The sequence below is a fragment of the Eutrigla gurnardus genome (genome assembly GCF_963514095.1).
Source record: "Eutrigla gurnardus genome assembly, chromosome: 2".
Lineage (NCBI taxonomy): Eukaryota > Metazoa > Chordata > Actinopteri > Perciformes > Triglidae > Eutrigla > Eutrigla gurnardus.
In genome coordinates this window covers 7,676,191-7,700,247 of record NC_139916.1, presented here as the reverse complement: position 1 = coordinate 7,700,247, position 24,057 = coordinate 7,676,191, and the positions used below count along the sequence as shown (strand labels likewise).

Below are 24,057 nucleotides of genomic sequence, written 5' to 3'. Positions count from 1 at the left end.
GGAGAGACTAGTTTGTTGGACCAGCACAGATGTGGGTGATGGGGGATCAAAGACTGGTAGAGATGGGTCTGTAACAATGTGGAAGTAAAGGGTCTCATTATAAAAGAGTGTGTGTGGGCAAGAGGCATGGGTTGATATGAAAATTTAATGTCACAATTATCCTGGCCAAAATAGTTCATGATGATATCCCGATCATCATAAAAATAAGCATAATGCTCTTCAAATGGCACTAAAACCTTAGTTTTTACATAGTTACCTTACATTAAGCTAAGAAAGAAATATTTTTATTGCAACACAGATGGGACACACATCTGTTTTAGTGATCATTGTTTTTAGTGAAAAACAAACAATCAGACATTATTAAATTAGGTAATCATAAATCTTTACATCCCCCCCAGCATAAATAAATTATAAATATATTAAAAGTGGTTAAATTTTCTACATGATTCCTGTATTTTTGTCAATCAGGCTGTTTTTCTACTGAGCAGTTATCTCTCTCTTCTATTTCTCACTCTTCCATGATGGCAAACATCTTTTTGAAGTAATTTGTGAGGATATTCATGATTATCCAGATAATGGAAATGCCCCACCATCAACTAATTGTCATTTATTTTGTATAAAAAAAAATCTAGAACGCCATCACTGGCAACAAGAACAAAAAAAATCTGACTTATAAAACCGTATGTATTTGAATTTCTTTATTAGGAATAACCCCTTGATATGAACCCATCTCATTTTCAAGGGGGTCCTTAACAACATAAAGTACAATAACAGCATATTTCTTCATAACAAAAATATGATATATATATATATTTATATCCTGCCCTCTACACGCCCACATTCAACCATGAATGGTCAATGCAAAGAACCTCCTGAATGTTGATGCATATAAATGGGCCTGATGATCAGTGGTTTGTTACGGTCAGTAATGCAGCACATTATGTGTGTCATTGCGGTACTTTACACATTTCCAGCAATCGGACTAATGCTTCACAACTTGCCAAATTGAACATGACAGTCAGTGGTATCCACCACCCCGGGATATCATTCAAATATGGACGTTTGATCGGTGAACACAATTTAGTTATTTATTTATTGTTTTGGTGAACCTTGCCTGCATTATGATTAAGACTGATAATGAGGATATGGAGTGTATTGACTGTGAGAGCTGTCACTTTATTTCCAGACCTTGCTAATTTATGTTATCCACCTGGCAAGTGTTGAAGCTGTGCCGGGTGAGGTGACTGGAGAAGGCAGAGCGTGTTTGGCGCGCTGCGGCGTGTCCGCAGTCGTCCTCACTGCCGCGATTTTATACTCAAAAATGATATCAAAACTCAAATCATACTTGGGGATATTTGCACAGTTTTAGAATATATTACTAAACTTGATGCTCTGTTCTGCAGTTATTTAATGCTATTTGATGTAATCTTGGAATTCTACAGCCGATGATAATTTCATCAGTTAGTAACCATACAACCGGCCCTCTCGGGTGCTGGTGGTGGTGAGACAGAGCTGATGAAATATTGAGCACACTTTGATTTAAGATCTGATTTGGCTTATATTTTTTCCAAATGAAAGGTGCTTATGGAGTAGTTATAGCACAAGCACAAATAACACTGCTGTTTGATATGAAGTAAAGTTAAACAAGCAAAATACAACATTAATATAGCTGGAAAAAACTGTTAGCTATGTATTAAGATGTAGTGGAGTAATATCTACCTGAGCAGAGAATGGAGTCACTCTCTCTGTGTGTTATCTGAGCTTCTCATTGCTTTGTTGACATAGCTGGGCCAGACGCACATGGTTTTAGCGCATGTTTGTGCATGAGCGTGTCCCACTGGCTAGCTCACAGCTGCCGCTCTGCACTGCTCTCGCAGCGGTTACAGCTGATGATGATGTCGCAACCGACATCATCTTTAAGCACTGTTAGCATCGCAATTTTGAGAGCCGTTGTGAGGCAATCAAAATGCTCCCAATCTCATAGTTTGCACCTTTTAAATGTGTGAGAGGCACCATTATATAATCTGGCTTCAATTCACTACGTCACCATCTCTGTCTCCAAATTCCCGTCTCCAAAACGTTCATGTTCGTGGTCGTGCGTCAGAGTTTCTGTACAAGCTCACAAATTTTGCTTGGGAACGAGCATCTTTCGCACCAAGTTGTGTTCCGATAAGCAATAGTTATAAATGAGACCGCTGGTCGTGTCTAGAATCAAGTTTTAACTCAAGGTGAACCTGCACCTATTCTAAAAAAAATAGCTTTCTACTCGGCTCCGGTTTTTCCTCTCTGTAAATGGACGTATAGTCCAACATGTTATTCTGACATTTGAATCTCAGTTGGACCACCTGCAGTTGCTTTTTTAGCTCGATTTACTTCACAATCTGTAGTGACATCCACCTGATAAGTAGTGTCCCCTGGTCCGCTGAGTACTTCATGAAGAAGCAGCCCACGGGCCTATATTTAGTCTGATGGCGTGCATTCTGCATAGGTCTTACCATATGCAGCCTAACCCAGATTTCATCCCGGCACTGTCAGGGCATACGCTACATATGCTCAGGGAAACGCACAAATAATTACACACACAAACATGCACGTGCACACGCACGTGCACGCCGACACATGCATGAAGAGCTACGCCTAGCTGTGTAGAGGATGGGGACTGAATGCTAATTTCATGTTTTGCTGTAATCCTCTGATATTGACACTCCTGGGAGCTGCTCCACTAAATACAAAATAATCTATTGCTGTATGGATCCCATTCCAAATGCATGGCCAACGTGCTCGCATCCTTAATGTTTAATTTGGAATTTTCCTCACTCCCTTCCCCCCCGAAGACAACTTCAAAGAGGCGCTAGCCGCTCTTGATATGTTGCATCAATATTGTAATGTGGCAGGAATATGAGAACTGCTGGTTGGGTGAGATAGGAGAGTCATGTCGCTCTCTGTCTGACTCTCTCTCTCTCTGAGATGGTGTAAGAGATGACAGTTGGTATTGTACATACACACACCCTGTCTACCTCGGAGGTAGAAATGCAGCCTGTGAAGGCTACCGTTAATAATCTGTTATTTAATTGGTCTTATATCTCAGTCTGGACTTGCCAGCATAACCAATGTACTTGTTGTGTTTGTCTTCCCTGTATTTACACACAAAAGGGGAACTAGATGACAAAATGTATGTTGATGTATGAAAATGAGCTGTGTCATTTACGGGAAGAGAACAGGGTCTGTTATCAGGATCTTTTTTTTTTTTTTTTTTTAAACAATCTTTTCAGCAGCCTTTGTTTTATGACTGCAGAGGATATTGTGGCTTTACCCCAGACTCCACGGGCACACTTCGTTTGGCATTGCAACAGTATTTTGCGGTATATTTGTGAATAATTTAATGAATCTTTATATGTTTCTCTTTTTTTCTGCCAACTCTCTTGGGGTGGGTGTAGGGAAATGCAGAAACTCTCCTCCCATGAGGGTTAACTTAATGTTTTTCTCCCCCCCCCTTCCGCTAATTAAAAGAAATGCCACCAAGCATGGCTTTGTCTTCGTGAACCCTCATTTTTAACATTTGCACCTGTGCATTTAACCTCTGCATCTCAACACAGATAACATTCATATGTAGAGACATCTTTCTTCACCTTTACATACATTCTTCAGTGAAGCGTCTTGTAAAAACATGGGCCGGGTAATGAGGTATCTGCTGCATCTTCCTGTAGCCTACTTCAGTATGAGATGTTCCTTCATCTTTGGTTGATTGTGCTGTGAATTATTCTTCCCTCTGAGGAACATATTAATTGACCCCAAAGCCTCGCACATATTAAAACTTATAATTTTAACCCCCTGACAAATATAGGCCAAGCCTGGCTTTTCATTTTAACAATCGCAGCAGTGCTGTATTCGAGCTCTGAAAATAACAGGTTTGCTGGATTTAACAACAGCAGGCCATTATGCAGCAGTTATTGTATAGATACTTGAGATACAGCTTGTTCCGTGTTCTCTCCTGTTGTTTGGAGATTTTCTCATGGAAATAACAATTATTCTCTCTGCTAAGGAAGTAATTTTAAAGGTCCTGATCTCACTTTCTGTGGACAACTGAGATTTTATCGGGGGTCATATGAAATATTAAAAATAAATTCAGAACTGGTAGGGCCCTTGGGTGAAAATCTGTACTGTGAGCGGTGTTGCTCTTGGCTTCGAGGAAGAAAACCATTGAAAAATAAATTAAATGGGGCCGAATGCAAAGATAAATAATGCAGCCTGGTTGTGGAATTGCTTGCTGCAGCCCCAGAGCCAGCCCAACTGTTCTCTCCTTGATTAGCCTTGCTCAGACCTTAACAAGAAAGCAACACGGCAGGGCCAGGGCTGCTTCGATTCTTGGGCTGAGACGGTGGAGTCTTCATCCTTGGTAACAGTGCTCTTATTCAGTACCTGAGGCTGAGGAAGTACAGCTTCAGGAAAGGCTTAGCATTTCACCGCCACCAGCTGCCCTCACCAGCCTCTCATTGAGAAGTAGCCGCAGAGGAGGAAAGCCAAGTCTTTCTTACTAACAAAGCCCACCCACACGCTGCACAAACTCACAGCTATCGACTCCAAAAGAAAAAAAGGCTGATAGGGCTGACTTTAGCAGAGGAGATGAAACCTCCGTTTTCGAAATAATATTGTACTAGGGAAAGATCTGAAGCATAGTGTGCTGGCATGTCGGAGAGGAAATTTCCCAGTACAGTCCAAACGTCATGTCATGTGAAACGGCAATATGTAATGTTTTATCAGCTCACATGTCTTTCTTCTGTCTGCAGGGCTCTTACTGGGCCATCGACACCAACCCAAAGGAGGACGCCTTGCCTACACGGCCGAAGAAGAGGCCGCGGTCTGGAGAGCGGGTGAGTCTGATGACAGAAACTCTCCATATTCCCAAGAAAACATATTTCTCTACATATGCTGTTTGTCTTCTAAAGCTTCTGCGTCCATCTCGACTTGGTTCAGTATTCATCCGTGCCTCTGTGTCTCTACTTCTGCCTCAGATTTTCTCTCCCTTTGCCCTCCTTTCTCTCCAGCTCCTTCCCTGCCACATGCAGACACACACATTCATGAACACACACACAGAGACTCAGTAGGAGTTCATATCCAGACTTTATGTAACTGCCTCCCCATGCTGCTCCGCTAACCTGTCATGAAGTGGGGTCCTTAATAATAAACTATGCCCGAGGCAGCCATTACATACATTACATTCTCTGCACCCTTTTTTTTTAACAAACATCAATTAATGCAGAGCTGTGTGTGCCGGCTATTCTGAGCGGGAGCTTTTGTCTTTAATTATGCATGAGTTTCATCCAGCGTTACATACAGCTGTACAGGTTTTAGTGAGCTACTCAGATTGACCTGGCCCTAGGGCACCCGACACACCAAGGTCTTGTCTCCTCCTTCCCCACAATGTGGCTGACCAGAGGCTACGAGGAAGGGAAGGTCCTGTTAGGCTTGCAATGCAGACTCATGCACGCCCATGCTAATACAAGCCATTGTCTCCACCGCACATGCACAAGCACGTAAAACTTAATATACTGTTCATGTAGTCGCCCTACAGCATCGAAATACTATCACATTCATTCAACAAAGTGCATCTCTTGGTTGCAGTTAGATTGTATATCCAACAAATGTAAAGCTACAGGAAAAACACATTGTTTTCAATATGCACCTCTGCCAACAGCTTCAACTAAAGCTCTCCTGATGCTGTTCTGTTGATTTGAGCATGACACAAAAGAACGCACCGGGTGAAGAGTGTGTTTTCTGTAGGACATGTGCATGCCCCCCCACCCCCACCCCCGACAGCGTTTGCCTACAAGGCATTCCATTAAGAGTCAGACATTGAAATTGAGAGTTTGTGAAATCTCATTTATGTTTATCATGAATTAAAAATGGTATTGTTGGCAGCCAATCCTCTTACAGTAAGCAGTTTTGTGAGACAGGCATGGCAGAGTTATCTCTTTCACAACAGCGCCTATACACCCAGATGAGGGCAGGGATGTGTGTGTGTGTGTGTGTGTGTGCTGCATGTGTGTTTGGGTGGGAGGTGAGGTTTGGGATGGGGGGCTGTCTCCACCGTCTCAGAAAGCACGGTTCAAATGTGACCTAAATAAAGGTGTTGCTCAGCCAAGTGACAATAGCTCTGGTTTATTTGTTTTGTATCGTGCAGATGGATGTGTCACAAACATAATACAGGACTTTCCTTGCAACACGCCGTTGGATCTCATCTGCTTGATAATCAGATAGTGTTGAATTTTTATTATCATTATTTTTTTTTCTGTCTGCCTCCACACCCCGCCCCCATCCCCCCACAGGCTTCTACGCCGTACAGCTTGGAGTCGGAGTCTTTGGGGATGGAGTGTATGATCTCTGGAAGTGCCTCTCCAACACTGGCAATCAACACTGTGACTAACAAGGTACTAGAGCCAGCCATTCAGCCTCCAGCTCCAACACACACCTGGCTACACGGCTGCACCCTGACCCCACCCACTTCTCCAACCACCTACAGCACTATTCCCCACAGAGAGAGGAGCACTCTAGTGGAGGGGAGATGCACACGCTCATATGCCTAAAGCTTCTCCGCAATGCAACCCACACCAAAATACACAACGATCTGTACTGCGGCGCCTTTTTTCCTCTACAACAACAGGCAGCAGGCTCTTGTTGTCTTCAGCACGGAAACATGATGCTCACACTAATACTTAGCATTTTGCAACCTGATAGACCTTACACTGTCCCGTGCAGAGTTGCAATAGGATACACCGCACGCGCCGTGGGGTTAATGTATTCACACCTGTAGTGGAGGTTGACGCCCAGAGTCATGTTTCTCATTCTGTGACCACATTGTGCTGCCATAGCACAGGTTCCTCCTGGTCTCTTTAGCTTTCTTTTTAAAATATGTGTAATAGCTTGGAACCACTTGTACATCACAGCACAAAGCTACAGGGACTGCTAGCTGTTAGCTGTGAGTGTGCCGCTCACTCTGAAATTTAAATAGGCTTTTTAACCTTAAGCTCTCATCCTCTGGGCCCAGTGGGGGCAGCTCTCAAGTGTACTTTTAAAAAGCCTACAAGAGTCGCTTATTCATTTGCTGCAAGCATTACAAAAAAAAAAAAAAAACTGTTCAATGTGAACAGGAGTGTTCATAGGAAGGAGTTAGTGTGCGTGTGAGATAGATTTGAAAGTGAATGTGTAATAACTTGTGTGTACATGTATGTAGAGTATGTTACAGATAGTTGCTGCTTGTTATGACAAGTATGTCAGTGACTATTAGCCCGGGGCTGTTTCTATAGACAACACGCCGGTTTTCATGTGGCTGTAGCAGACAGATTCACGGGGCTATGTGTGGGGAAAGATGACCCTTTTTTCCCTGTGTGATTGCTACAAACAAACACTTACCACAGCACCAGTCTCCACCAGTGGTTACTGCATAATGAGGCTCTAATGTAGGGAGCTGACAGCTTAGAGTTTGGACTCCTGCCATCAAATACCTCCAGTCAAATAACTCAAAGAGCAACAAGAAGAAAACATTAAAACGACACGTAACATGACTGCTGTGTGATTCCGAGAGCTGATGAAACAAAGCTGATTTTGTTCCCTTTGTTCATTTGATTATGACAAAAACTGTTAAGGTGGTGAAGTGAACAGAAGACAAATGGAATAGCAACAGATCTGAGGGCCTTACTCCTCTGAGAGAGGTTGTTTCTCACTGTCTTACACTGTAAACACACCACAGGCCACGCCTCTGTCGGTGCAGTGTGCCAAGCCACAGGAATTCCCTCTCTGGTTTTCTCTGTCTCTCCCTTTCTATTCCAGTCTCTCTCTCATTCCCGCCTTCTCAGATAGACCAATGGGAGACGCTGGCAGAGCGAATACTGAACCAGGAGGAATCTCTTTCTCTTCTGTCGGACATTCCTACAACAAAAATTGTCCCTCTCTTTTTCGTGTGCCTTTTCCTCAGACACTCAGATGTTTCTTGGGGGGAAGGCGGCCCTAAACATTGGCGTGGATGTGATGAAACTCTCGCACTGAAGTGTGACGATGAAAGGAAAGAGGGGATTGTTGGGAAGTGTGTTTGCTGATGAATACTCAGCCTTTTCCCCCCTCTCTCTCACGCTCATATCCCGTCCTTCTCTCTGCCTCTCCCTGTCTGTTCAATCCTGCACCCAGGGATTGTGCTGAACACTAGCCTGGCATTGTTGGAGACACCTGGACCAATCTTGCTTTGATTTCATAATCCACGTCTCATGCTCCAGATTAGGCCCCCATGTAAAATACACCTCTGGCTTTTTACTTAATTCACCGCTAAGAATAGAACTCTGACTCGCTTGCCTGCTAGCTAACACTGAACACAGTATTTACCGAGGAGTCTCTCCTGCCTGTGTGAGCATGCCTGTGCTTCTGTCTGTGTGTTTTTGTGTGTGCGTTATCCTGACATTGTGCACATCTGTACCTCGAGAAGTGTGTGTGTGTGTGTGTGTGTGTGTGTGTGTGTGCCATGTGTTTGTGTGTGCCATGTGTTTGTGGATGCTTCTACGTATGTGGGCGAGATGCAACTGGGTGTTCGTCTGTGACGGTGCGTGCTTGAGTGGGTGTCTTCACTCGGGGGACTCTGGGGTCTGCGTAAACCACAGAGCAGTGAGGTTTTGAAATCCTCACACTTTTATGGGTGCGTAGAATAAAAATAGATTGCGGTGAGCGACTTAAGGCTAAAAGCCTGTTTTATGACTTCATTACACATAACATTTATATTTCTGTGGCGCACTGCTTTTGATTAGCATTGTAGGGCTGATTTTGCAGACGTGCTTAAGCCCTCAGTCTTAGCTGCTCATTGAGTTCCCCTTCACGCTAATGAACACTGGAGCCTAGCCCACACTTAGCGGAGGAAGGCTAGAGTTGCCTAATGAGCTTCTCTTACTACCTTCTTATCCTCGTCTCCCTCTGCCTAGTCCCTCTTCCTCGTACAGTGTACAGCACCCCGTTTACTTTCTTTTTTTTAAATTGCAGTATTTCTATTCCGTTCTACCGGCTCAGGAGCCAAACTCCACATTAAAAGCTTAATGTGATCGGACGCTCTCACTCTGCATGTGTGCATCCTGGAGTCGTACCAGCATGTTAGTCAGCAGGCCAATCAGTCAGACCAGCAAGGCAGTCAGGGCTGCCTGGGTTTCCTCCGTGGTAGCTCGCTTTGCTGCAGCAGAAGACAAGAGGCTTCAGTCCACTGATGCTGCTGAGAGGCAGGGTGCTGGGCAGGGCCGGGCCAAGCTGCCTGCCTGAAGCCTGCTGCCACTGCTGTCTCATTGTGCTGAGCACAGAGCCCACTCTGTTCCACTCACAGTGATGAGCAGAAGCCACCATGCTTCCCTCAGTCATGGATGGACACACACACACAGACACACCAATCTTCGAATGCCAGGCCCTCTTCCACTGCGACACCATCAGTGCATTCCTTTCTCTAAATACAAAACTCGACACATGGGCTATTCTCTGTGGGTATCATTATATTTATTATCTGGATTTTTCTTCTTGTTATTGTCTTAATTGTCTGACGGTGCACTTTATTTGGGAAGGGTGGGAGTCCTAAACCTTGTGAGACGATAATTAAGATTGTCGTCCTGAAGTGCTTCGGCTAGTTTTGCTGCTATATCGAAAGGTCAGTGTCTCGGCTGCACTGAAATCCTTTGTTCGTTGTCCCAAACGTATTTGCGCTCGGTGAGCAGATGTGTCTGACATCGGCAGTAGTGTGACCTTTAGTGATAGGAATGTCTCAGCTGTCTCTCGACCCCTTCACACGTTCGGCTTGAACCCCTGAGTGACTGTGGCGGGTGTTTAGCAGCACCCTGTGTTTCCCAAAGATACTCTTGATAAAATGGAAAGCAAGTACTCTGCTGTTATGGCATGTCATTACATGTAGGGCTTTGCATTTCCATACTAAATTACATTGTTCAACTATAGACTGGCATTATCTCAGAGGAATGATGTCATGTTCTGGCGAGTAGTGGCGACATTGTAAACCACAAGTTTCAACATGTTGTTATCACAATTAAATTGATTTTTGATTTGATTGAATTCAATCGATATGCTTATTCAACACAATCAGTAACATACGTATATACTGTATATAGAATGGAAAAAATATATTATATAAAACATTTTATTACTGATGTGCCATATGTAAAAATATAGGTGTATTAATCTTTTTGACTTTGCATCATTGATATCTGATTGTTGATCATTCAATTTATCTTTACACCCCTATTTTGATAACATTAGTGTGTTTTTGTGTTGTCTGTGAGAGAATAAGCTAATGTACATTTCTGTTTCAGGTGGCGTTGTACAACACAGACCAGGAAGGGAGCGATAGTCCAAGAAGCAGCCTTAACAACAGCCTGTCTGATCAGAGTCTGGCCTCCGTCAATCTCAACAGTGTGGGCAGTGTGCACAGCTACACACCGGTAAGACCGAGCACCGCTCTTCATCAATCTACATTTTGCTCTGCTACAAAGACAGGACAAATAAGCTTCTGCTGTAGCAATATGCTGTTGCCCTGCTGTTCCTTAAAGGATGCTGGTAGTTCTGGATGTCGGTGCTGCGCTCCATGAACGTCTGAGTTGGATATTTGTTACAAGATATTTATATAAATATGGCGTAGTTGATTATTTGTTTAGCACTAAGCACTAAGGCTAAATGATGAATACTTTTTATCCATATTTGTCAAGCTGTGGGGGAGCCACATTCACTGAAGGAATGAAAATGAAACACCGCCGGACTCAGAAAGTGTACTGTATCCCATATTTCATCTAATCAGAAAGCCCCAGGAGGCTTTCTTCAGAAGAGCCAGCTGTAGACAGCAATAGACCGAGGTTCAGGGTGGACATGCACTAGAGTACAACATCAGGAAGGGGGTTAAGGGAAACAGAGAAAAATGTGCACACTCCTGGAAGCCAGACAAAGGAAAGCTCTTCCTCTGATGTCCTCCCACCAGAGATGCCCCCTCTTTGGTGTGGTCCTCCTGCATCCTAGAGTGCTCCCTGCTCCAGGCGCTGAGCATCGATCGGCTCAGCCTGATGGATGTGCTCTCTCTCTCTCTCTCTCTCTCACAGCCAAAGCAGCAACTCACAGTAAACACTCTGGCTTTATTATCACCTCTTCACTCTTTACCCAAGCCAGACTGTGAGCCGTGCACTTCAGCAGCCTGCCCACATCTTGGAAGAGGAAGATGTTATGATCAAAAAAATTGTGACGTGACCTCTCTTGTAACGCTGGCCCCGCAGTTGACACAGGCCAGATCCCGCTTTGTGAAATAGCGATGGTTTCTCATCGCTGCCCTCACTGCGATGACTCTTGTAGACAAACTCGTTGGTGGAGGGAACGCTGCTTGCCGTCTCGCACCTCGGGGCACTGCATAACATCGACTGCCCACACAAATACATGGATAAAATAGCTGCTTATTTGTACAAGGTATTGCTATTGATTTTGTTTTAAATACATTTTGCGTGGCCACCAGAGTATTGGGTTTGTGTCCATTCGAGTTGGTCTCTTAATGGTATGTGAGCCAAAGCGGTATCTAAGCACTGACCTAAATAATTGTGGTCTGTGTGAGTGCTCCTTACATGCTGTGTTACCGACACCATTTCAGACAGAAACAACATAACAGCGTCTCCTCACAGGACTCGAACCATCCTCGTATTTGACTTGTGCGTTTGCCGCGTATGTTCGCCTCAACCACAAGCGTGGCATTGAATATTCTAGAGGTTTCTCCGTTTCTGTTTTCACGGCTCCATGACCAGATGAGCGTGGCGCTAATCTTTAAAATGTATGTATATTATTGATGTGTATGTTTGAACATTATATTGCGGTCCTCTCGGCATCGGTGTTCCCTGTAGTCTCCGGTGCAGATGTAGCAGAACTGCAGCCAGCGTACTTTAATGGAAAAAAATCTATCCCAAATTAAAGATTAAACATAATCTTATTTTGCACTCGATACAGCTGTTTGCTTTTGTAAATCTTGAGCTTTCTTTATCTCCTCGTTTCTCCAGGTGACCAGTCACCCAGAGCCTGTGTCCCAGTCTATGAGCCTCCAACAGCCCCCGCAATCCCAGTACAACATGCCAGACAGGGACAAGCAGCTCCTGTTCTCTGAATTTGAAGATCTCAGTGCCTCCTTCCGCAGCCTTTACAAGTCTGTTTTTGAGCAGTCCTTCAGCCAACAAGGTGAGTGGCCTCATGGGGGCATCAAGTGGAAACCTAATAAAGAGCTTAAGCTTTATTTATCAAGGAACCGGATGATTCTCAGAACGATTTTCTTAACGTTTGGTTGTTCTTAACAGCCGGGGCTATAGAGACTTCAGGTGCTGATTAGGTTTACCGGGAAGTGAGGAGGTATTCAACAGGCTGCCTATAGTGCAAAGCTATATGGAGTGTTTCCATGTACTTTTGCCAGAGCAATGTGGAAAAAGGCCTAATTTCATATTCAGAAGCAGAGTCTGAGAGTTCATATCGTAAATATTTCATTAGAGGATGTAAAACGAGATGTTACTTCTTTCATTTCATGGTTAATTCAGATTCGATGCACCATCCGTCTTACGTTATATTTTTCAAATAACAGGTTGTCTGCGTCTTGTTGTCGCGTTTGAAATGTTTTCTTGTGTAGGCTGTGTTTCATCAGAGGGAGGGAAGGAGGTTAAATCTGTTGGGTTTGAGGTTCATTTGTCATAATGATGGGGAATTCATATGATATAATACATAGCACTGGATAGAGCACAGCTTTCTGAAAGCCTGTGAGTCCCTGCAGAACAAAATGCATTTTTTTCTTGTAATCTGATTGACTGATAAACAAAGAGCACTTGACAAGCGGGTTATGAGCAAAAAGTAGACTGAGCTTTCTGTGTATAACCTACTTTCACAAATCACATGCATTTCATGCTAATGTTTTCAAAGAGTTCTTCTCCTTTAATCTATCATCTATGTTTCATTAGTTCAAAGTTGTTACCTTTTTTTTTTATGCGCATAAAAGTGAAATCTCTCCGTCAGACAAGCTCTAGCAATTAAAAAGCGTAAATAATCGCGCTGGAGGATTTCACACTCTGCCGCTGTAGACAGTGAGCTAATTCACTGGCTTTGATAATAGGTAATGAGCTTGCATTATTATTCTGGTGCCGCGTTAATTGCTTTCTGTATTTCCCTGGATGGACAATGGGCTTTCTGTGTCGATAAGAGATGCACCTTTGTCACCCCTGCAGTGAGTGTTATGTGCCGATTGTGGAGGTGCAGGGCTAGAGTCAGCTCTAAAAGCACTCCAGTGAAATAGGTTTACTGAGCCAAAGCTATGAAGGACAGGGCCTCTTAAGACCACTCCCTGCCACTCAGATGATTGCAGTTGGGTGTGCAGATGTTCACGTTCCAGTCATGTCTGTTGGAAGAGCCACGCAGCTGCACAATGAATTTGTCAAAGACAATCCAGAGCTGTGTAGCGCGAGAGGAGAGGCGACAGCAGCTCGGGAACCTCGACTGATGCTGAGTCATTCCCCGATACAACAAAATGGCAGCTAGTCTGCCTCAAGTGTAGAACCACTTGAAGAAATCCTTCACTCCCCAAATGACTATTTGTACATAATTTACTCACCTCGTGTTGCATTGAATTTGTCGGGCAAACTTTTTCCTAGAATGCCTGCACAGAGTATGAGGAAGCCGAGCACAATAGAGAGAGATGGAGGTCAGGTTTAACAACGGTAAAACTATATCATAGCATCAGTTTGTTTCACTAAAACGTTATATTTTAAAAACACTCCCACATAAACATCACTCACATCGACGAGTGGAGCACCGGTGCAAGTGTCAGACTGCTTATGTGGAAGTGTTTTAAATAGTACTGTTTGGGATGCAGTGAGCATACGACTGAAAAATGACATTATATTGCATGAGTTATGTTTTTTGATGTAGATTTTCTGTTGTTAAACCAGACCTCCATTTACTTAAATTAATTTGGATATTTTGTCAGTTCACTGTTGAGGCCTGCGAGGAAAAACTAAATAAAATTTTTCACAAATTCAAGGTAAGACAGGATGAGAAATTGATGTTAAGATATTAAGATATATGTAAGTAGCTGTTATTATGTGTGACGACTTTGTGTTCATGCTGAAGTGCATTTATATATATATCCTAAACAAATGAAACAATTTGTTTTGGAATTATGGAATTAGAAGTTTAATTTCACCAGCTAGGTTTTAAATTAAACATGTTTTCATTATCATTTAATTTACTTTTAGATTCAGTGATTTCCAGATGTGATGTCTGCTTTTTCTGTAGGAACAAACAAATGTATTATATTTACAATGAGAAGAAATAAACAAAAGCAGTAAATCCTCACATTTAAAAAGCTAGAACTAGAAAGTTGCCATTTTTTATTTCAGAAAATGAATCTGCAACAATTTTATGGTTGATTTTAATTGTTTGAGGTATTTTTCAAACAATAGGCCATTCGCTTGTTCCAGCTTCTTTAGTGCAAGAATTTGTGGATTTCTTTTTTGTGTTCGTTTTATCTAAATTTAATATTTTTGGTGATTTTGGTTAGAAAGTCAAAGCTGTGGAGGGCTGTGGAAAAATATGGTGGCCATTTTTAATTATTTTCTGATTTTTTTTTTATTCATTAATTGGAAAAGTAATTGCCAAATGAATCAATACTGTGGAAAAAAAACATTTTCATTGTCTGTTTAGGCATTATATAAATATAAAAGCTTTGCGTTGGTGTGCTTCGTTTCCCAGGTCTGATGGGCATACCATCGGATTCCTCCCAGCAGTCCCACACCTCCTGCTCCTATCAGCACTCCCCCGGTGGCAACATTAGCACTCAGAACAGCCTGTCAAACAACCAACCCAACAACCACCCCAACAGCCACCCCGCCAACAGTGGCCAGGTGCCCCTGTCCCATCCTACCCAGGCCCACCCTGGCCACGGCTCGCCCCACGCGCAGCACCTCCCGCAGCACGGCGTCCCCCACAACCAACACGCCCAGCACAGTCAACACAGTCAGCACCAACAGCACGCTGCGCACGCCCAGCACGGGCAGCACCCATCGCAGCATCAGCCCCACGGCCAGCACCCACAGCAGCACACGCCACACCCCGCCCAACACACGCAGCACAACCAGCACCCTTCTCAACACGGACAGCAGCATCCGAGCCTCTCCCACCAGCCCCATCCTACCCAACAGATGGCCTGCAACACAGGTAAGACGCTCGGTCTGTCATTGTCTCCACTGTGTCGTTTTCTCCAACATCATGTTCATCACACAGACACGTGTCAACAAAGACAACAGCTGGATATGGTTTTGTCGGCATTCTTTTTTACTCATAAAGCATTTAGAAAATTGATATGTTGAAATGTGAAGGTGCTAAACAGTAAATCATCATCTGATTTATTATCTGCGCCGGTGTGAGAACAAAGCAATGCTGCATCCAGTGACTTCAGCAGCTCTTACAGAGTCGACTGGCTCCTCCTAGTGGCCAACACACAGAGTCGAACTGTTTAAAAGCCTGATGAACTGTTTTATTTGGCGCTACCGTCTCATTCATTCGGCCCTACGACTGCCTGACAGCTATATAAATGTGACAACAATGAAAATGCATCATCTGGCCTTATAACCTAATCCACGGTTCATAACTATTACAGCAGCTATTTTTGTGCGGGAGTGAAATTGGTGTCGGAACCAAAATGACCTGTGTCCTTCAAGTCTCTCATCTTGTAATGTTACAGATAGTATGCTGTGTGTGTGTTGCAGGTTTACTGTCTGACTGGTACCCAAATCTGGATGCACTGAAAGAAAGCTGTCGTATTGCTAGCAGCTATAACTGGGCTGATGTCGACCTTTCACCTTTCCAAGGTGCTGTTTGGACACTACAAATAGACGTTATTGCATTTATAACTATTAAACAAATAATACTTATGTAGTCTCTTTGATTTATTAGTCCGAGATTAAGATTTTTTTTTCCATAGATTACAAAAGAAAGCAAACATTTAAAGCCAGGAGCTGATAGTACAGTTCTTCCCCCAGCTTTTGATTGAGTGCTGAAGTGTTGACACTGTGGAGTTGATTACGAGTTTAATTAAACTGAGCTCTTCAATTAAATAACACTGCCTTCAAGTTTAATTACCAAAACACCGAGCTCAGCAGGTCAGTTTATCCAATTACAGTCTAGGATTGCAAGGTAGGATGTTTTTTAAATATCACCCACCGAAGGTTACTGACATAATGAATATATATTGCAACTAAAGTTTTTCTTCACGATGAAAATTAGTTTCTCGTTTACTAAATGTATGTTCTTTGGACAGTCAGTTGGTGCAGTTTCATACATTTCATCGTCACAAAGGCATTTTAGTGCTGACAAGATACTGGTAGCTCTGGTAGTGACTCCAGTTGTTCAGTCTATAAATGTGTGTTTTATGTCCCTTAGGATTGAGAGAGAGTATGAGACAAGCGGAGTTGAACAATTGGTCCCTGGAACCCACCCAGATCGCCGACCTCTGCTCGTCCATCAACCAGTTTTTTGCCCGCACCGGTGTAATCCAGCCACAAGGGGCAGTGCAACCTCCTGTTTGTCATGGCTCCATGCACCCCACCAAACCCAGCCAGCACCTCAACACAGGTCAAACACCCACTCCTTAACCCACCACCTTTTACATCCCAGTGTGATTGGATGTGTGTGTTTCATCATCATATACAGTTAGCAGAGCAGGATTTGGGGTTAGCGAAGTAACTTCAGGTTTAACTTTGGGCCTTCAGTCATTTCTTACCGGGGTAGATCACCATGCTAACTCATGCAGCACACCTAACCTGCTCTGGAGCAACGTGAGAATATTACATTAACAAGAAGAAGGTAAAGTCATTATCCAGACTAAAAGCAGCACAGTTTAAATTACCACATGCAGAAAGGACAGCTGCCAAATAATTTGCCGGCTGTGTGAATGTGCAAATGAATGGACTCATAATATCACTGCCACATCTAGAGCACCATAGGCCTGACTATAATTAGCTACATGTGTGTCTTACATTAAGTTAATTTGTTGCCGATATGTATGACAATATTTAAGCCTTTTTGTTAATGCCCCGGCGATGTGCTTCCGGTGGTTTTATGTACGCTGTGGGTGATTATAAGATAAGAAAGTAAGCCTGCCACCGCTTTTAAATGTTCTTTTGTTCACGCTATTCTTTATCTGCTCAAAGTCAGTTTCACACCGCCAGGGTTGCAGCTGAAAAGGGGATGAATAAAGTATCATCTACTTTATAAGAGAGAATATATCTAATCAACACATTCATTCAATGGAACAGACAAATGTAACTATAGTCGTAACTATAATCTGTTGTGCCGGGGCAGTGATATTATTAACCTATTAATTCATGCATTCACACACTAAGTTTTTTTTATACCTTCCTGCATTTGGTTTTAGCCTGGATTTATGCGTTAAACTTCTTAGTATTTGTCTAATATTACAGTTTTTAAAATGCGCCGCCCTGCTGACAGTAGAAACTGCAAACCCCTTTCATGTGAACGTGGTCACAGCCAGAATGAGAAACCCTGGGTTGATTTACACAGTTGATATTCACCCTCGTAGGAGCGTTTAGCAGGATCACAGTTGTTGGGGTTATATAACCGTAAGATACTCTGGATGTGTTGAACTCGCCTCGTAGTCGAGGCCTCAGCTGTTTCTCTGCCTCTGAGGTGAATAATCAACATCATATATCTTGAAAGATGTAGATATTTTGATCTGGTTTTAAAAGATCATAGCATGATATAAAACTTAAAAACAACTGCAATGTCAGGATAGCTACCAAGTCTTTCTGACTTTTCATCTGTAAGGGCAAAAAAATGAATACAAAACCCGGGGAGATGAATTGATCTCACTTACACGTCCTTCTGTCTGAAAGTGCAAACAGTCTTGATTTTTTTTTCCTTCATGCCATTGACTCCAACATTTTTAGCTCGTCAACCCCTTAGAATAAAAAGTGTTGGCTCATTACAGGCTAGTGGCGGCACATTTGTAACCAGTTCAACCAAACAATGATTTTTATTTGCAGAATATAATACAGTAATTCCCAGGGTAACACAAGAGGAATGGTAATAAAAATAAATGCAATTTTGGGTAGCAAAATTAGCTGTCCGAACACAACAAGTGTTACAAAGATTACTTCCTGGTGGAGGAGAGCCGGTAATACGGCGTTGTCGTAAGCAGATCAAACATTGATTGAGGCAGACAGCCGTGTTAATGGGTAAATGGACCAGCATCAAAGTGCTTAACACTACATGTCACCATCCACCCATTCACACACATTCATACTGATGCTGATTCATGTTGCCACCTGCCCATCACGATCTAACAAAGACATTCACGCATTATAATAAACAACCACCATGTTTCACCTGTGGGCATCGGCTATGATTTGGAACATTACTTTAATTTAAGAGGTCGGTTTTAATAGAGGCGTAAAAATTAAGGTTTTGTTTCGATTCCCTGTTCAGGAAATCTCTACATGGACACCAGACAGAGCATGTCCATGATGGGTCCTCCAGGATACCCCCACATGCCCCCCATGAGCAGCACAGGACCCACGATGACAGGTGACATGGAACCACAGAGAACATCACGATTCAAATAATCACTGCTAGCACATTATGAAACATTTCTATATGTATGGTTCTGACTCTTCCTTCCTCCTGCTCTCTCTCCAGGACACCATGCACAGATGAACCAGCAGCACATGATACCTACCAGAAACTTCCAGATGCATCGCATGCCAGCTGATGACATCCAGGATGACTTTGATTGGGACTCCATTGTCTAGCCCCTTAGACCTCCTTTTGCAAAACGACAGGGAGCGAGGAGAGGAGGTTGAAGCCAGAGGAAGCCAGGCTGAGCTGAAAGGCTGCAGGAGGAGGAGGAGGCCACTGTGGGTGGGATGCAGAAGAACATTTGAACAAGCTTTGGAGAAAGACAGACTTCAGAGTCCTGACATTTTTACAAAAAGCAAAACATAACTCCAAAATGTTACTTTGAAGACAATCATGTTTAGTCGGACATGTTAAAGTGATTGCTTACGTACTCGTCTAGAGACGAGTAGAACACATTCACGTCCAAACCACATGCTCCTCAGCTCCTCGGCCAGCCTTCTCCCCGTCCCTAGCCAGCAGCCTTCCAAAGTCCGAACCCCTCTCTCTCCCACCCCACCCCCACCCACCCCACCCGTCCCCCGCTCCGTAACTGTTATGTGATTTGAGCGACGTGTTCAGCTTGTAATTCTTCTCGTGTTGACATTGGCCTCAGCTGCCTCTTGGATGAGTTTCTTGTTTTCATTTTTTTGAAAGAGAAAAAAAAAAAAAAACGATTTTGTTTTATTTTTTTGTTTTTAAGAAACACAGGCCGTCTCTGTGAGTAATGTGATGGTGCTCGTTGGTCACTTTTGGGAAAAAAGTGGGCCCCACTGTGGCTGATTGGTGGTAAAGTAAGGTTTACAATAAATTTGAACAGGGTGTTAAATGTAAAAGCTGGCTTGATATCAAACAAACCAATAGAGGGAGAGAGAGAGAGATCACAGAAAGTACCGTGATCTGTTTTCATAGCCAACCGATGTCATCAGGCTCACTGCAGCAGACTTGTTCTAAGTACAGCAACTTTTCTTTCTTTTTTTCCTCCTTTTCTCTGTCTCAAGCACTTCAAGCCGAGTGAATATGATGAGTGTGAAAAGAAGGTGAAAACAGGGATGTCAAACATTTCTTTCTGTCTTTTTAAATTCATTCAACCCAAAGTAACCTGAGGTTTCGCTCCTCTGTGTACATCACACAGTTAAATACTTGCTTGACCAATCAGAAGATGACATGAAATCCTAAACAAATTCATATTTTCAAGCATGTTTTCATGGTAAAGTACATCAGTTTTAGGTGAGTAGCCTATTGATCATTAAACAAGCCATCTAGGCACAATTAGATCATTTGTAATAGAGTCTGATAGGCCAGTATTATATGCTGATCAGAGTATCACCAATATATCTTCCACATATGTCAGCTAATAATAAAGATTGGGAATATTTAGAAAGTGTGTTTCTATTAGACAGTTTGGCAACCAAAGAGCACGGACGAGTTGATCTTTAAAATATGGGAATTGTTAAATGCCTCAACAATTCAGTATCGGATGGGCAGATGGATGTTTTTCTTAAATGTACTGTCAAAGTCAGCAGGGTTTGGTTTATTAAAGCTGTATGTCCATCAGGAGTTGAGGTGATTGCAAACATCCAGCCGGCTCCGTCTGAACGTAACAAACATCTGCCTACGAGCTCCTCTAAAGCTCGCTGATTAACACGTTGGATCGTATTTGCGTAAACACAGCGAACTGTGATTTTACGGGGGGTTATGTGCCAGATTTCCTGGGGATGATATGTGTTAATTAATGAGCTTCAGAGATGCCGGTAGGATGATTTTGTGACGTATGGACAGAGCAAGGCTAACTGCGTCTGTGTCTTTGATTCTGGTATTGATCTTGTATGACAGAAAGTGTGTAAGCATATATTTCCCAGCATGCCAAACTATAATTTATACTCGTGACATTAACGGGTAAAACATCATGTATAACATTTTGAGCGCTACGGCCTCACTCACTTAAAACATTGCTAGAAGACGAAGAACAACATAGTTAAATTACATTTAAATTAGACAAACGGATAAGGGCTGATAAAGGGTGTTAAGGCTTCTTGAAAGTCCCAATACTTTGATTAATGATCAATAGGATATGCGTCTGATGTTGTTTCCATTTGAAGAGGACAAACCAATCATGAGTTTTACTGTACATTTCTTTTACATTTGAATTATGCCTTTTTCCGCCTTTTGTACATCAAAGTGAGTCTTCGATGCTACACTCAGTGTTTATGGTCACTTCTGACATTTTTAAATTACGGAGATATGATTCTTTTTCTTTTTTTTTAACTGCCCAACGTTTTGTTGTGATGGTTCGATAGCGTCGGATTTTGCTATTATACAATCGTGAACAGAATGAGAAATGTGACTCATAATAACGAGTGTGTGTGTGTCTGTGTGTGTGTGTGTGTGTGTGTGTGTGTGTTTGTTTTTATTGTAATTTTAGGGCCATGATTGATTGCTGCATTCATCTCTGTTATCTATGAGCACAAAAGCAGATGCACACAGCGATTAAAGTCTAGATTTGAGACATGCTTTTTTTTTTTTTTTTTTTAGAAGGGGTTTCCGAAGCACAGAACAGGGAGATTAGCGGTTCTGGAAACCTGTTAACAAGTGGCTCCTCAATCAGACAGGTGCTGAACTTCAGAGACACTATGTTTGGAAAGAAAAAAAAGCCCTTTGCACACTTCTGTTGATCTTTTTTTTATGATGCAAAGCACCTCCTCAATCTCAGAAACTAGTCCCTCACATACTTGTTCTTTCATGTTTTCTTCATTGACTCAGTACAATGATGTGACCTCTGGAGGCAGTTATGAGCACAGTTGACCATGAACAAGATTATTTCCCCTCTCTTCAATACTGCTTAACTGTGCATGGTGCTTTGCATCTGTAACACTTGTGTCCTTGCTTTTTTTGGGAAATGCGCTCGCTTGCTTTCTTGCCCAGAGTTGGATGAGAAGACTTGATACCACTCATGTTTGTAGCAAGCAGACGGTGACCACAAAGAAAGGAAACGACTAGGATTGCTCCACCAAAAGGTGACACATTCTGAATGCTAGCACCTCTAAAGCTCACCAATGAACAGCTGTATTTCTTTTCTCATCCGTTCAGAAACCTTAGTGTTAGGGTTATATGTCGGACTCTTTCCTGGCCTGGTGGAGTCATTTCCTGGAGATGTATCACACGTTGATTACTGAGCTTTATAGCCGTCAGGATACCATCGGACAGAACCAGGCTAGCCGTTTCCCCCTGTTCCCAGTCTTTATGCTAAGCTAGGCTAATTGTGTACTGTCTGTAGCTTCATATTAACCATCCAGACATGAGAGCAGCATCGATCTTCTTATCTGAATCTGTGAAGGGATGCTTTTTCCCCCGTACGTCAAACTAATAATTTAAGACAATTTAGCAACGCGGCAACTCCAGTGATCACCGTAGTTTAATATTTAATATTTGTATGACAATCATGGATTCTTTGTTTGTTTTTTTAATGATATTACATAAAGTCTTTGTTATTGTGAGAAAAGGCACATTCAAGTCTCACATGGTTGTTTTATTGGATATTCTAGAACCGGCTGCTCTGTGTGAACACACAGAAGGCTGTTTGAGACTAGAGCCAGCCCAGTTTTTCTTTTTTTTTTTAACTGTAGATCTTCTTGATAAACTGTCCACAGCTGCACTGTGCCGATGAAGTCGAGCTCACTTCTTTAACCGATGATACTGCCATTCATTTTTATATCTTTCTGCCAATCATACCTGTCCACTCCCACTTCTTTCTGCTCCACTTTTGTCTTTGTATATCAAACGCCCGCTGTATGTGGAGGATTTCCTCACCTGTGGATCTCAACTATGCTATTTTTTAAGTTTTTAAGTTTTGTTCAACTGCCAGAATTTTCTGAATGAGTGCTCGGAACAGACTTCTCAGTCGGTTAAGTGAGAATAAATCCTGACTGTTTTTAGGTGAGTGTGTGGGCCAAAGGACTGCAGCTGAAGACAGCAGTGGGGAAAAAAGAGCATCATTGTGATTTTCGTTAGGACTCTAACGGACGTTGAATAGAGAGCGTCCCGCGAGTCCTCGGTTGGTGTGAAGATGACGTGTGTTTCGGTTCTTCCAGGTGAAGCCTGTGAACACATGAGCTACTATTTGAGCACAACAGCCCATTAGGAAAAACCAGATTTAAGCAAAAAGAATGTGGCTAAAAGGGAGGAAAAAAAGGTGAAGACAATGACTGGATCACAATCACAATTTTACGTTAAGTCCGTATGCGTGTGTGTGTGTGTGTGTTATCTTGTGTGAGTTTTAAGTTCCTTTTTCAAAAGACGATTTCCGTTTTTTTTTTAAATACCGCTGGACATGTACCTGCCAGAGAGATTACTATTATTGGGAGAAAAGAAAAAAAGATGAAAAAGATTGAAAAACCTTGTTACAATATGGGAGAGAACTGCCAACAAGTACTGCTGATTGGGGCCTATTTTATTCAGTGCTGGTGTGTTGTTGTGCTTGTACATATATGTCTTTTCAATCATCCCTTTTTTCCTCTCGGGGGTGGGGCATCAAGGCCGGGGGTGGGGGCTTATTCACGAAAGACAGGAGCGAAAAAGAATAGAGTATTTTGTTATTGTCCAATCAGAGGGTGACAGTATGTATATATCTATATTGTATATATGTGATGAAAACGCGTTGGCTTTTTGTGTGACACTACCTTTTACCTGTACTATGGTTCTACATTCAGTGTTTCAGTGTTGATAATATATATTTGGTTTGTGTTTTATTTTACTGTTTTGTTTGATTTTGTCTTTGTCATTTCTTGTATTTTTTTTTCTCCTATTTGTCCCTTTTTTTGTTTATTGCACGGTTTATTACTTTTGTTGTCCAATGAGGTGACACAGCTACTCTTTGTATTCGTTTAGTGCTGTAAAATAACTCAAGTGTTATTAGAATTGTCGATACCACCGCCCACCCCGCCCCCCTTCCCCAATATGCATGAATGGCACTTAAAAGAAATAAAATATGGTAACTTCACTGTGGAATAATGTGCTGTTTGAGCTTTGTTCCTGGAGACGCCTTGTCAGGATGGTCAGTCTCATAAGCCGGTTTTATGACACAAGAGCAGGGGAGTGGCCTTCAATATCTGTCACTGTATGAGCACCTGAATGTTATCTTCAAAAAAAAAAAACAAGAAAACCAACAGAAACACACATTTAGGCAGCTGGAAGATCACTTGGTTACAATACTTACTCCACTTCCCCAAATGATGGGATTTTTTAAAATAAAAATGCACAAACGTTATTAAAAGGTATGTGTTTAAAGTAAAATACTCACTTTTTCTGCCACTTCAGACCAATTTACTGAATTTTCTTGCAGCT

At 42.5% G+C, this 24,057-nt stretch overlaps 1 protein-coding gene across 3 annotated transcripts in view; it reads left to right on the top strand.

Moving 5' to 3' along the window:
* Window positions 1-23,713, top strand: part of foxj3 (forkhead box J3) — a 74,831-nt gene extending 51,118 nt beyond the window's left edge. The window contains exons 4-12 of one of the 3 annotated variants that reach the window (XM_084026758.1): window positions 4,788-4,871; window positions 6,327-6,428; window positions 10,338-10,466; window positions 12,051-12,225; window positions 14,776-15,240; window positions 15,792-15,893; window positions 16,465-16,656; window positions 18,529-18,627; window positions 18,739-23,713. In XM_084026758.1, the coding sequence (XP_083882884.1) occupies window positions 4,788-4,871; window positions 6,327-6,428; window positions 10,338-10,466; window positions 12,051-12,225; window positions 14,776-15,240; window positions 15,792-15,893; window positions 16,465-16,656; window positions 18,529-18,627; window positions 18,739-18,851 (1,461 nt within the window). In that variant the 3' untranslated portion in view covers window positions 18,852-23,713. Of the gene's footprint in view, window positions 1-4,787; window positions 4,872-6,326; window positions 6,429-10,337; window positions 10,467-12,047; window positions 12,226-14,775; window positions 15,241-15,791; window positions 15,894-16,464; window positions 16,657-18,528; window positions 18,628-18,738 lie in introns of all 3 variants that reach the window. The other 2 variants (XM_084026757.1, XM_084026759.1) reach the window with 2 other exon arrangements.
* Window positions 23,714-24,057: the final 344 nt, after the last annotated feature.